Source organism: Pterocles gutturalis, unplaced genomic scaffold, assembly GCF_000699245.1.
Source record: "Pterocles gutturalis isolate BGI_N339 unplaced genomic scaffold, ASM69924v1 scaffold14114, whole genome shotgun sequence".
Lineage (NCBI taxonomy): Eukaryota > Metazoa > Chordata > Aves > Pterocliformes > Pteroclidae > Pterocles > Pterocles gutturalis.
In genome coordinates this window covers 65,439-79,897 of record NW_010136056.1, presented here as the reverse complement: position 1 = coordinate 79,897, position 14,459 = coordinate 65,439, and the positions used below count along the sequence as shown (strand labels likewise).

At 39.3% G+C, this 14,459-nt stretch overlaps 1 protein-coding gene across 1 annotated transcript in view; it reads left to right on the top strand.

Annotated features, from left to right (window-relative positions):
* Positions 1-2,671: 2,671 nt before the first annotated feature.
* LOC104468138 (chromosome unknown open reading frame, human C7orf72) overlaps positions 2,672-14,459 on the top strand; it is a 26,810-nt gene continuing 15,022 nt past the window's right edge. The window contains exons 1-5 of the mRNA XM_010082168.1: positions 2,672-3,190; positions 9,895-9,993; positions 11,925-11,998; positions 12,662-12,800; positions 13,258-13,325. Of these exons, the coding sequence (XP_010080470.1) occupies positions 2,672-3,190; positions 9,895-9,993; positions 11,925-11,998; positions 12,662-12,800; positions 13,258-13,325 (899 nt within the window). The remainder of the gene's footprint in view (positions 3,191-9,894; positions 9,994-11,924; positions 11,999-12,661; positions 12,801-13,257; positions 13,326-14,459) is intronic.

Below are 14,459 nucleotides of genomic sequence, written 5' to 3'. Positions count from 1 at the left end.
TTGGAGGTGGGTCCGCCGCCCTCCAGCCTTCCCAGCCGTGACCCGCGGCGGGGCTTTCCCAGCCGCAGTGCCAAGGTCTGCGCTTGGGCTCTCTGGCGAAAGAGCGGGGGGGAGGCTTTCACATCCTCAAGCCCCAGGGAAACACCTGCCGCCGCGGCAGCGCTATCCTCAGTCGCCCAGCTGCCGGGTGATACATAATTAATCCCAGTCCATGACGCGCCAGGACGCCCGCACCTCTGCTCCAGGGACAGCGCCTTTGAAAGGACGAGGCCCGCGGCAGTGCGGGCTGCACCTGGGGGCGGCCAGAGGGACAGGGAACCTGCTTCTCAAGCCCCAGGGAAACACCTGCCGCCGCGGCAGCGCTATCCTCAGTCGCCCAGCTGCCGGGTGATACATAATTAATCCCAGTCCATGACGCGCCAGGACGCCCGCACCTCTGCTCCAGGGACAGCGCCTTTGAAAGGACGAGGCCCGCGGCAGTGCGGGCTGCACCTGGGGGCGGCCAGAGGGACAGGGAACCTGCTTCATGCTCGCTGCAGTTGTTCCTAAACAAAAAGAGAGCAAGGAAGTTGCCACTGCAAAACTGAAGAGCTGTGCTGATCTAGTCACTGTCGTAAGCATTCACAGCTGTGCTGCTCAGCCTTCAATGTGCTGCTACAAAAAGGCAAATCAAGAAAGCATCTGGAATCACAGGGTGTTTGCATGTTCCTGTGGCAGAAGGATATTTCATGTGTAGTAGGTTAGAGAAAGGATTTTTTGAAAGAATGGAGGAGGGGAAAATGAATTATCAGGAAAGTAAAATAAAGTCTGTCAAGAAAATGTCACTGCATTGGAAAATTCGGTATGTTATTACTGTGCCAGAGAAGAACAGCTGTTTGCATCAAAGAACAAAAAAGGCTGCTCCACGGGAATCCTGAAGCAAAGTAAAAGGCAGACATACAGCAAAGAGGACTAGCTTAGACATATGATGAGGCCATCAATGTTCTTCCTTAAAACCACTGATCACTTCTGAAAATTGACAGCAGAAACAATTCAGAAAATTCACTTCCCAGGATAATCTGGACAGAGTTTCTGTCAATGAAATCCAAGAGAAAGCTTTCATTGCATTTCATTCTGCAAAATGAATGCAACAAAACACGAGTCATCCTTGCAATGTCTTCCATGCTGTGCCTTACCTGGCTCCCCTGTCTTTGCCTTTCCTCTTTCTAAAGCTTTTCAGAATAAAGTAAGCAGTGGTGGAAAAGGTCAGTTTGCAACACTGGTTGTTATTTCTAGTGTAAAACAATGTATTTGGTATGGAGATTACTGAGTGTTGGTAGATATAGAGAGCAGTATGGCATTTTAGAGGCTTGTTACAGGCAGAAGTCAAATTTGGAAGTATCTTTCCACTAACTTGAAGGTACAAGTATGATAGAAAGTGGACACAAGTTGTTTCAGACAGAGTTCTATATTTTCATAGTGTTAGCTTAGCCTTACAATGCCGGTACGGTGTGTGTAGTGTTCTCAGCTGTCACTTTTTACCCATTTAAACCTTATGACCTGTAGATGAAAGCTGTCTTAAAGCAGGAAACTTTATTTGTTTATTTTCTGCTCCATCAGCAAACTACTCCAAAGAAAAATCACCATGGGTCTGCATCATGGAATGCAACTTTTTATTAGTATAAACCTGTACTGTAATACCTATTAGGCCCATTTCTGATTTCATGTTAATCAAGAGCAAGCTAGGAATTCAGGGAAGTTACATCTGTGTGAGACTAACACAAGTGAGAGAATGATCAGATGTTGTGCCTTAATATTTCCTGATAAGGGCACGAAGTAAAGGCCCCATAATGTGAGTTGAGCTGTCCAAATACGCATAGTCTGATTTTCCCAAAGTGCCAGACGTTTGCGGATTGGCACTGAATTTGTGCAGAGAGCACTTCTATAAAACAGACTGCTTTTGTTTGGATGGCTAAATGAAGACCATTGGGCTTGGGATTTGGAAATGAATGCTGCATATTCTGACCTGAGACATTACATGATTTGCAAACCTGATAGAACAAATGGCAGAACTCTGGAGGAAATTAAGCCGCATGGATAACTCTGCTGTCAATGTGATATACTCATTCCAAGTAGTAAGTTTAAGTTTTCTGTATTTGCATTTAGCTATGGCTGTGTTTGATAAATTTTATGTTAAATCTGTGTTAAAATTTCATTTGTATTTGTGATACCAACAGAATAGGTTATTTTAAAACGCTTCAATTAAAACGCTATATAATTCTTAGAATAAAACTTAGTAATTTTGCCTCTATTAGATGAGTAAGTGACTGGTAGTGCCATTTCAAGTTACTATGTGTGCCCACTTGAAGGACTAGATTAGTGTGGTACGTATGAATGTTTCACACTAGGAGACATTTCATTGTGAGGTGGTTTCCATCGTTACCAAGCAACAAAAAACTCTCTGCTCATTCAATGGTTGTGTTCTCTCTGTACCATACTTGATAAAGCTCTCTTCAGGAAAGCATTCACTGCTTAAACGACTACCTTGCTCTTTATGGTTTCTATGTACTGATCTTCTGGAGGATGACCTCTCGTTTTACTGCAGTTTGTTGGCTCCGACTTCAGAAACTTGGAGAAACAGGAGCAAGTGGAGTCTTTTAAGTTTACTGCCACGTAAGGACGATAGAAGAGAATGACTATGGTTTCCTATGGAGCTGAAAGACAAGCGAGTGCCTTTAAAAAGTCCACTCTGCCATTTGAACCAGTTCACAAGATGGATCGCCAACAGTATCGAAGTCTGTTAAAGAAGATGTGCATGCCTGTTGTGAGAGGTCCTGAGAACAGACATGACTTTGCCAGCTTTGAAAAGAAAAACAGTAATTCATTCCTTAAATTCAATCCATTCACCCCTCCAGTAGGGCCGAATTACCCTTTATTCCCACACCGGGATGATGTGCCATTAGTAGATCCCTGCTCGGGGTTTGTGAGTGCAGGAGCAGACGCTGACCTACAGCCCAGTGTTGGAAGAGCTATTGAATCCCTGGTGGACTATAGTGATGTGAAATCTCACCAGTCGATCCCCATCACAGAAAAGAGGGGCCCGACTGCCCATAGGAGGCAGATGATCCTCCTGGAGGAAACCAGCCAGAACAGAAGGTGGAACTCCAGGGCTGTGTCGGCTGCTTCTGTCAGGGCACGACTCGGAGGTAAAGCAAACTGCTATTTTTATTTCTTAATCCCAAATAAATTGGTGATGCTTAACAAATATATACAATTAGTTTTTAAACCCCATCCCCCAAGGTCCTGAGGAGCAACCTTATAAAATATATTTGCCCTTGATTTTTGAACTGAATATCAAAACAGCAGTAGAGTGTTTGTATGATTCATTGTCCCTGCTGTAGCAAAGAGGTACCAGTCAGCAAATTTTAACGAGCATTCTAATGCTAAAAAAAATAATAAAAAATAAATCTTTGAAGCTAAATAATGTTTTAAAAAATGTGTTTGGGTAAATTGTGAAGTTATACACAATAGTCCTAATGAGCACCTGTTTTAACGTAAACCAAAATAACAAATCACTCCAGAGTTAGGAAATCCCCTGGATATTTCTATGTCTCTTAGTATTTCCTGACAAGTTGCAGTGCAGTGCATTTAAAGACCTGTTCCAGTGCATAGTTGATTGCAGAACATAAGTTCTTTTAGGACTGTGATCACATGTTGGTCAAAGTACATATTAACCTCTTATTTTATATCAGTGTGTTACACGTAAAGTTGAGTCTCATCATTTTGTGTTGATTACAGCATCAAAATGGAAATTCACTTTTTAATATGAAGCAAAATTGGATTGGTGGTTAATATTCAGAATTTTCTAATAAAAAAGCAGAAATATCTACTCAGGGCTTCTAAAGGCAGACATAATTAACAGTAAGCAATATGGCTGAATTTTTATGACAATTAAGCCTGTTCCAATGATTTTCATAGAGAAGTGGTCACTACAGCTAGAACGAAATTTTATGAGAACTTGGGCAACTTGCTAATAGATGGGGGAGGCATTTCTTAGAACATGGTAAAGAAATGTAAATAAGATCCTTGTTCCATTTTGCTCTACAGAGATAACACTGTATCTTCACAGTTAGCTATACTGTATCCATGTTGTTGTCACCATGAAGTCCCTATGTGCTGTAAATTCGGGCAGTGTTTTTGGTTCTTTGTTTCTGTCTTTGAACTTTGCATCTTAAATCACTTTAAGCTTACTGCAACCTTATAACAGAACCCCAAAGAAGCCAAGAAAACACAAGGGATAAAAAAATAGACTCCATAATTTCCCTTTTTTTTTTTTTCTTGCTCATCCCATATAATTTTCACTCTTATTTTTCAGTTACAGTGTTCTCCATTTACGTATGAAATTAGGCCTCGGACAGCAATCAGAACTGATCAGCTGTTTTTTTCTTCAAGTCTCTGGAAAAGTTAAGGGGAAGGAAGATTTGAGATACTCAATTCTATCTTAATTAATAGCGTTAATTTTTCCAATGCAGAGAAAAGCTGTCAGAGACAGAGATAGTCTGGCAAATAGAGACACAGCTGAAATGAACACAGACAAATCTGAAACTGAATGTCATCAAGTCCGTAACACAGGTTAGAGTCAAGAAAGTGGTCCGAAATGGAGGATAGTTCCAGAAAGCAGATAGAAACTAGTGGCTATCTGGTTAGTTTTTTGTTGGGTAAAGTTCACTATTAGAGGGAAATACTGACTCCACTGAAGCTGTTGGAAAAAGTCAAACTTAACTCAGGGACAAAACCTTGAAATGGATATAGTCCAGCATAGATTTCTTAAGGAGAGCTGTGTAAATGTTCTTCCAAACCTACAGGTTTTCCTGTGGTGCTGAGCTATTAACTACAAATGTGTAAATATAGATATAAAAAGTATCTGAGTTTTAAGCCAACTATTTCTACTGAGAGTGCACAAATTCCAGATTTCAGCTATGTGATTCAGAGAACCCAGCTACCAATCCCCAGGGATGTAGTGTTATGAAAGTTGCTAATCCTTCTAGATATCAGTCCCAAGACATTCCACAGCTAAGTTGTTTGGGGAAGTTGTGCTGAAAGAGAGATCAGTCAGGCATTTTGCAAGCAAATTGTAGTCACTTTCTCCACTGTGTCGGGGAGGGAAAAAAAAAAAAAAAAAAAGAACAGAGACAGAAGCAGCCATTGAAACAGATGAGCTGAGGTATATAAAACATCTGCAATAGACAGGAGGTTCTCTGTTGTGAGACTATATAGTGCTGTGGCTTTGGCAGTCAACAGTGTTACTTTGAACTTCCCCAGCGGCCTTTTGCATCTACTGAGCAAAGCAAGTTTACTCAACAGTGTGGGTCTGCGACAGTAAAGCAAAGGTGAGAAGCTGACAAAAAAGGTCATTCTAAGACTGGAGAGTCAGAGCCTGCCAGAGAAAGGAGACAGCTGAAGAGCTGTTCTTCATGTATTCTCAGCTGGTATCAGGAAGATGCTCAGTGCTAGAAGACAAGGTCTTTAGGAAGTTGACAGTGTTTGCCTGTAGAGTCCCCTTCTCTCACTCATATGACAACAAAATCTTGTAACCTTTTCCCTGTGGTTTCAAGTTTCTTTGCAGTGTTTAGAAGGACCTCAGAATTTGACCATGCAGGTATATTTGTACCTGGAAACCTGGTGACAAAGCCCTCATATCCAGTTTGTAATTATTATTCTATTTTGTATGGCTTAACACAGAAATGGGCATGGGGGTTGCAGAAGGAACCAGGGTATTTGATAAGTCTGTTAAAGAGGAGAGATGACTTCTTGCCCCTGCTGGAAGCTGACACATCTATAGATACAGTCTTCTTAAAAAACTGGGAAATGGGAAACACTATAGAGTTTACCTGTAGACTTGATAGTAACATTTTTTTAATAAGAAATAAGCAATTAACTCATGGCACTACTAGAGTGGCCATATTTGGATTTGTCCAAAAGCCCAGTATTCCATCCCAGACTGTGAATAATTAACAAAGAATGTCATCATACTTCCTCCTCATATTGTCCTGTCATGTGATGATGTGTGGACAAGGGATTTGTCACTAGGAGATGCTGTGTCTGTAATTAGTAGTCATGGATTCATAGATTTACCTTCATGAATATACCCATTTGCTTTTTGAACTCGTCATTTAACTTCCAAGGAGGGATTTCCAGGTAATTTATGAATATGAATATGTTATGCAACAAAGTCCTAAGCCCAGCTGGTTTACCTCCAGGTCTCTCTACTGGTGATCTCCATCCACCTGGAAAATTGATCACCTTCCCTTCTTCTCTGATCTTCTAATAAATTATTTATCTGTGTGAAGATTTCACCTTTATTCCATTGTTACTTTAAGAAGCTCTGTTGACAAATTTTATACAGAACTTGTTGAAATAATTGTGGCCACATTATACTAATTTCCCAACGGCCTGTGTATAGGAAGAGTTCCCTTCCCAGTGGTTCCTCTCCCTGAAGCAAAAAGCATTTTCTCCAGAGTAATCATTACACTGGAGAAGTAATCATCCAGGAGTAATCCAGGATTAAACAGCGTATTGAGTGTGAGGCATATCAAAGTAGGATTCTAGCCTCTCCTACTTTTCAAATAATGATAAGAAATTACTGTAGGCAGTGCTGGTGCAGCCCAAGTTTGTGATATAGGCACTTAGTGACATAAAACCTTTTACCTGCTGTCAACACCTGCCTGCGGAAAGAGAAAGAAGAAAGGCTAGAGGCAACAAAATATAAAGGAAAGGGCAAAAATATCTGCAACTTGAAAAACATCAAACTAACAGTTCAAGGATACTCATAAATAACATGCATAGCATATAAACAAAGTCAACTAAGAATGCAAAATGGCCTACAGTAGGCTCCAGAATATCTGTGCTATTAAATAATTACACATGACACAATGAAATGTGTAATAGCATATTGCCTAATAAGCTAGGAGGTCATCTGGAAATAATGCATAAAATTGCGGAATAATCTCTTGTGGGCTGAGTGCTGTTGAATAAAACAACAGTGGTTTCACTAAGGATTTGATTATTTGTCATCCTTAAAGTTATGTATTTTACTGTGCATTCATTTTTTCACTTGTTCAGTAGCAGAGTGATGCTTTGTTTATTCAACAACTTTGTTCTATCTCTGTAGTTTCTTTTGTCATGCATATCTTTCCAATATAAACTGGTGGGTTTTATGCTTATTTATAATCAGTTTTCAGGGGGTGATTTGTTGTGTTTTTTTTCAAAAGAGTAGAAGAGAGAGAAGTAGTGTTAATAGGTTATATTTATTTTTTCATATATAAAGAAAGTAGAATAATTAACCAAAGAACTGTGCAAAATAATCTCAAAGAGTTACCTGTAAACCCTTCAACTGGCATTACTATCTCTTGCTGGGCCCACTGAAGTCAATACTGCTACTAGTTTTAAAATATAGGAGGTCAAAAACAGCGCACGGTTTCTGAACAGCAGTGAAGTGCAGTGAAGCTTGTGAGACTGCTGGTTTTGTGAAACCTCTCTGTATGTGTCTTTATGTGGTGACGTAAGAATCTCACTTTTTCCTTTAGGAACAAAACAAAAAGATGTTCTGGCTTTCATGGTTTCTGGGAAACAGCTTAGAAATGTGAATGAGTACATCTTCAGTTTCTGACTCAGTATCCAAACCAGAAATTCCCCAAATTCATTATCCATCATTGAATCCTGCTTTGCAGATTAGGAGATCAGTTTAACTAATATGCTAAAACTGACAGTATCATTAAGCTTGTCATTAGTTAAAAGTGACAAAACCAAGAAACTGAGTTCCCAACTTGGAAAAGAACAGATCATGCCATTTTCAATCCTGTGGACTGGGCATATCATTAGGCGCATTGAAACCTCCAGAAAGTTGACTTAAAGAAAAAATTATTGCAGTTTTTACACTAGATTTTTCCACTTAAGGCAAAAGAAGTAGATGTTGGAAGATTAGTTATCCCAGCAGTAGGCCAGTAGCGTCAAGATGGCAAATTACAGTATGCAGTGCAAGAGCAGTGGTCTCTAGAAGTGTGTTTGTACAATTATCAAAGCAAATGTAAAATTATATACATGTCCTCCTAAGGACATTGTAGCTGAAATGAGTGTTTCATGCATACGACACAAGGAATAACAGTTGTAACCTTTAACTCTTTAATCAATGGACCAGAGGAAGACTATTTTTGTGGAACTATTAGGACATACAGATGGATATATTAGAGCCATCTACCTCTCTACTGTAGAGGGCACTAGTATATGCACCCCTATTAAGTAATTATATTTCAGACATAAAACTTAATGGTAATACAAGTCATGTATTTGCAGATAGGATTTAAATTTTACACAAAGCTGAGGGAATGAAGATGCAGCCGCCATCTTTACTGCAAGCACATTACCTGTTTCAGAGACACTTTCCAAAAGAATTGTTTTACTTGGAGAGCGATTCAGTTTGAAAGATCTTCACAGTGCAAAGATCCACAAATTCCACACTTTTCAAAATCAACAACTTAAAGTTATAGCACACTGTGCAAAAAGCTCTTTTAAAAAACAGGTCATATTATTTCAGCACCTGCTACATATAGCATTAGGATATTAAATTTAGTCTGTTTTACTGAAAGCTGTGCTTTTCTTTTAAACTTTGTGTTAGTGATTAGTTCTGCAAGAACTAATTTTGCATTCTGCACAATGGTATTCAGCTTCTTGTCTTTGAACTATTTTAACCAAAGTATACACAAAATTTCTACAAACATCTAGGAAATGTAACTCTATTATGAATTAGCTTAAGTTTGCTCCATAAAAGTCTTCATGTGCATTGGAAATTTTTAGGGGTCTGGAAGTAAAAAGCAGGTTGAAAGCTATCTAAGTAGTATGTTCCTGATACTAAATAATGGTTTCCAGTGTTCACAGAGAGAGTGGTGTGATGGCTGTATGGCTGCCTACCCCTTTTACCATTATATAAGAAAGTATTTTTAGAAATACGCCTTTCCCAAAAGTCACCAAAAGCATTATTGCTAGTTAATGCCACAGCAGTTTGAATGATACCCTCATACATATCCCTTACCTTATTTATAGGATTATTTTATCCTGATGCCCTATGAAAAGTTGTTTCCATTAGTCTTTGCTTATCTATTGGTTCTTCCCTAATAACTTTTAACCCCATGGCCCAATTTCTGCCAAACTTGACAGAGATATGTCTCAAGTATAATTACATCCATGCAAGATATTTGAAGGTTGAAGTCTGGGGAGAGGAAAGATGTAAATGAGTGTTCCTCTTGAGGAAGCTGAAACTTGGGCACTGTAACATCTTTCTCTTTGGCCGCAGCTCACTTGGTAAGCAGTATGTGTACTGGCTCACCAGTCAGCACGTATGTGACTCTACAGTAACTGCAGAATACGTCCTCTTGGTGGGTAAGCCTGATTTACAGGACCTGGTCAGGGAAAGCTCTGATTATTGGAATATGAAGTTGGGAAGATGAAGGAGAGAAACGTCTTCAGGAAATAAGTCACCTACGGCTCATGGAATAGCTTGTTTATTGCTATCAGGGTTGGCAAAGATTATGTAACTTTAGAAATGCAGTATGCAGTTACTAGTTTGGGTTGTATTAACAAACTTTTATTACTATGTTTACTAATTTGGATAGTTTCCTTTATACAGTTGTTACTGTACATGACAATATGTGAAGTGGGCCAAACCATAGCAATATATGTTGTGATATTATTTATCACTTGCTTCTCATCTTCCCTGTAATTTAATGTATTTTTGTGGAAGTTTGTAATTCAGAGTGGTAACAGATAACTGAACATTGGTGCATCAATTTTTATGGAAAGCCATTGTTTTCATTCAGTTTAAAACAGTAAGGATTGCTGCAAATTGATTAACACAATAAGAAGCCCTTTCTTTCAGGTTGGAGAACTCCAGTGAAAGTTGCTTCTGCTCTACCTGACCAAAACCATAATTTTGCATTTTGTATGGATCTCAATCTCAAGGCAAGTGTCTGGTGCTCTTCTTGTAATAGCAGAAAACATACTTAAATAATTTTGTTTCTAGTCTGCTTTCCTTTTAGCATACTTTTTGGCAGTGATTACAGTAGAGCAGTGAAATAGGGCTTTTTTGATCCTTCATCTAATTATATTGAACTAAGGGGTATATTTCAGGTAGCTGTGTGTTAGCATGACAAAATTTGAATGGTGGCTGTCACTCCAATAATATTTTTTTTTTTGTACTGTTGCTATGGTTAAGGCATTTAGACTGTAATATGAGACTGATACTACTAATGTCAGTTATGTGTAACTGGAGAGAGAATTAGAGCAAAAATGCCAGAATGTACAGAGGATACCAAAACCTGATACTTGGTATAAATACGTATTTAATACTTGGGCACTGCCTTATTTGGTGCAAGTCACAAACAAATAAGTAAATCAAAATACATCAATGATTCCATAGCGCAAGTCTAATTAAGTCTTTCCCATGCAGGAAATGTAATGGCATCCTTCATCCTGCTACACTGATGTGACTATTAATAGTCCTTAGCACATGCTTAAAAAGTTACAATAGAATAGAACAGACTATTTCAGCTGGAAGGGAGCTACAGCGATCATCAAGTCCAACTGCCCGACCAATTCAGAGCTGACCAAAAGTTAAAGCATGCTGTTAAGGGCATTGTCCAAATGCCTCTTAAACACTGACAGGCTTGGGGCATCAACCACCTCTCTAGGAAGCCTGTTCCAGTGTCTGACCACCCTCTTAGTAAAGAAATTCTTCCTAATGTCAAATCTAAACCTTCCCTGGCACAGCTGGGAACCATGCCCATGTGTCCTATCACTGGATATGAGGGAAAAGCGCTCAGCACCTCCCTCTCTACTTCCCCTCCCCAGGAAGCTGTAGAGAGCAATGAGATTGCCCTTCAGCTTCCTTTTCTCCAAACTAGACAAACCCAAAGTCCCTAGCCGCTCCTTACGGGACATTCCTTCCAGCCCTTTCACCAGGCTTGTTGCTCTCCTCTGGGCACATTCAAAAACCTTCACATCCTTCTTGAATTGTGGGGCCCAGAACTACACACAGTACTCCAGGTGATGCTGCACCAACACTGAATACAGTGGGATAATCACCTCTTTTGACTGGCTGGTTATACTATGCTTGATGCACCCGAGAATGCAGTTTGCCCTTTTGGCTGCCAGGGCACACCCCTGACTCCTATTGAGCCTGCTGCCGACCAGCACCCCCAGATCTCTTTCTGTAGGGCTGCTGTCCAGCCACTCCTCTCCCAATTTGTACTTGTGCCAGCGTTACTCCATCCTAGATGCAGAATCTGGCATTTCAACTTGTTAAATTTAATCTCATTAATCATTGCCCAATGCTCCAATCTGTCTAGTTCCCTCTGCAAGGCCTCTTGTACCTCAAGAGAGTCAACAGCACCTCCCAGTTTGGTATCATCAGCAAACTTGCTAATGGTGCATTCAACTCCTTCATCCAGATTGTTGATAAATATGTTGACCAGAACTGGCCCTAGAATTGAACCCTGAGGAAAACAATTGGTAGTAATGAACATCATACAAACATATCGGGCATACATAAAGGTACTTCAAAGGTTGTTTACTATGCTATTTTATAAATAATATAACAAATGGAAAGCTACATTCCTGAGGAGTAGAAAGACAAGGATATTCTGTTAGTTTCTAAACTTGTATTCACTATATTAAGTTTTCCTTCCTGAGTAAAACTCCTCAGAAATAGATCCATTCTTGATCTCCAGTGCTGGCTGGTGAAGTGTGTAGAACTGCATGTTTCACATTCTGATGCCAAAGAAGATTGTGAACTAGGAAAATGCTAATACATAGAGTTCACTCTTTAAACAGGCAATCATAGTATCACGTATGTTGATGGCATTGATTTCTGCCATGTATTTGATTTCTCTTAGGAATCAAGTGATCCTTCTGCAAGGTGGAGAGAAGAAAAAGCAAAGGACTATTTCTACAAATCAAATACTCAAAAGTGAGACACGATTTCTTTTAAAAACAGTTTTTGCTTGTGCTTTGCTTCATTTTTTCGTCTTCTTTTTTGCTACTATGCACCTTTAGGTAGCAGGAGAGATAAGACTGCAAACAATTTTTCTGTCACTTGGAACTTATGGTGTTTTAACAGCAGTCAGCATAGGATTAATCTCATAACTTTAATTAACTAAAAGGTTGTCGTCTAGTCTGTGTCTTTCATCTCTACTTCCTCTATAGGCAGTGAAGAGAAACTGGAGTTTCCAAAAGGGCATTCTGTACATCTGTCTTCAACGCCTGTCACAGGCGTGATATGACTGGTGTCTAATCTCTATTTATGTCTCATGTCACTTAACTGATTATTCAAATTTAGACAAAATAAATCCTGTCATCGCTGTAACCTTCTTGGAAGATAAACTACCTCTTTCAATTAGTAAGTGAGGTAGTTTTAAAGAAGATAAGCCTGTGAAACCATACCGTAACTACTTGTTCCCCAACAAGCAACATATGATTCCAGGCTTTTCATTTCATTTTAAACTAGAAATACACAGCTTTGTTATTTTCTGCATCCTTCTTTGTCATATAATTCCTTATTATCTAGCTTCTGATGTCATTCACTAATGACTACACAGGAACTTTTTTCTCTTCTTTTTTATTGTTGATCTAGAGCTTATGAAGAAGTTCCTTGGGATAATATATTGCCTTCCAAAATCCAGCCTCCAGAATCAACAGTGGAATTGTTGGCTGATCCTGTTTCCCAGTGTTTCACAAATAAGAGATACCATCCTGAACCTGAAATAAGCCAAGTCAGTGAACAATCTCTTGCTAACTGGTTTTAGGTTTTGCTAATGAAATATAGCCTAAATTTTGTGTAGGTCATACACATAAACCCACAACAATGTTTTCAAATAAAAACAGTCCCAAGCGAACATTTAAGGTCATGAGCACACTCCAGTAATTGCCTCAAATGGTTGCATATTTTTTCCCTCCGCCTCCCGTGCAAGTTGATACAGAAGGAAATATGCATGCACAGTACCAAAAGAGAGAACAAGGATATTGATGAAAAATTGGTTGATGGGAATGGTGCTGTAGCGTAACAAATCTCATGTTAAGTTAGTTTACTTGTGATTATTAACTGTAATTATTATTTTTACTAAACTAAAATTCAGTCCTGCAATTGGTTCTGGTAGCTACATGAAAATCTATTATGCCAAATTAATTAGGTAATATTGCCTTACAAGAAGCATCTATTTATGATTTTAGGTTGTTGGAGGCCTCTGGGACAGATTTCAAACGAGATCATTTACTGCTCCGCACAGACCTATTAATTTGTAAGTTTCTTTTTTTTTTGTGACTATCACGTATCTCTGATCACTTCCTTTATGAAGTCTGTGTACAGTTAATTATTTCAGAAGACTAAATTCAGTAGCATTCTACGAATAGAGAAGTTAAGATCATCAATCAATAACTATATGAAAAATATACTCTAACATGCTTCTCCAGTGAGACAGTTAAATATAAAAAGCATAACAGAAGAAATCTGTAAAGTGAGTGATTGTCATGACTTCAGACATCTGATGTTTTTATTAAGAAATGACATTTATGAAAACACCACAGTAATCATACACATGTACAAGGTTTTATCTGCTGTTTGTAGAATCCAAAACAATCACCTGTGCAGTGGTGTCATTTCTTCCCTCTGTATTTCACCTATTCTTTCTCAGAGCAGAGCATTTTAGATGAGCCCAGTAAAGGGTGACAGGAGGTTCAGAAGGACTCAGATAAGAGCCAAGTAGAGATTGGGAAGAAAAGGTTGCTCAAAGCAAGATAGAATCACAGAATCAGAGAATGTTTTGGGTTAGAAGGGATCTTAAAGTTCATCTAGTTCCAAAGCCCCCTGCCATGAGCAGGGACAACTCCCACTAGACCAGGTTGCCCAAGGCCTCATTCAACTTGGCCTTGAACACCTCCAGGGATGGGGCATCCACAGCTTCTCTGGGCAACCTGTTCCAGTGCCTCACCACCCTCACAGTGAAAAATTTTTTCCTAATATCTAATTTAAATCTACCTTCTTTCAGCTTAAATCTACCCTCTTTCAGCTTAAAGATAGGAGAATTAGAACTTGCCTCCTTTCCAGGCCATGAGCCAGCAGGTTTGCTCAGGCAAATTCAATGGACAAGTGTGCTACTGGGCACAGTCAGGGATACAGTGGGAGGGATAGGTACCTCTGCAGGGTGGAACACTGTCATTACAGTTTCTTGAATGTTGCTCTTTCAAAGGAATATAGATGTAGACAGTGACAACAACTTGCAGGGACAGACCAAGAGAGAAATTTAGACCTGATGTTACACTTTCCCATGTTCTTAAGAATTGAATGAGAAAAGCGTTACAAGTGGAGAAGCAGTTCATTTCTAAAGAAAACTTGGTTATACTATCCTAGAAAATTGACTGAAGTCCTAGTATCT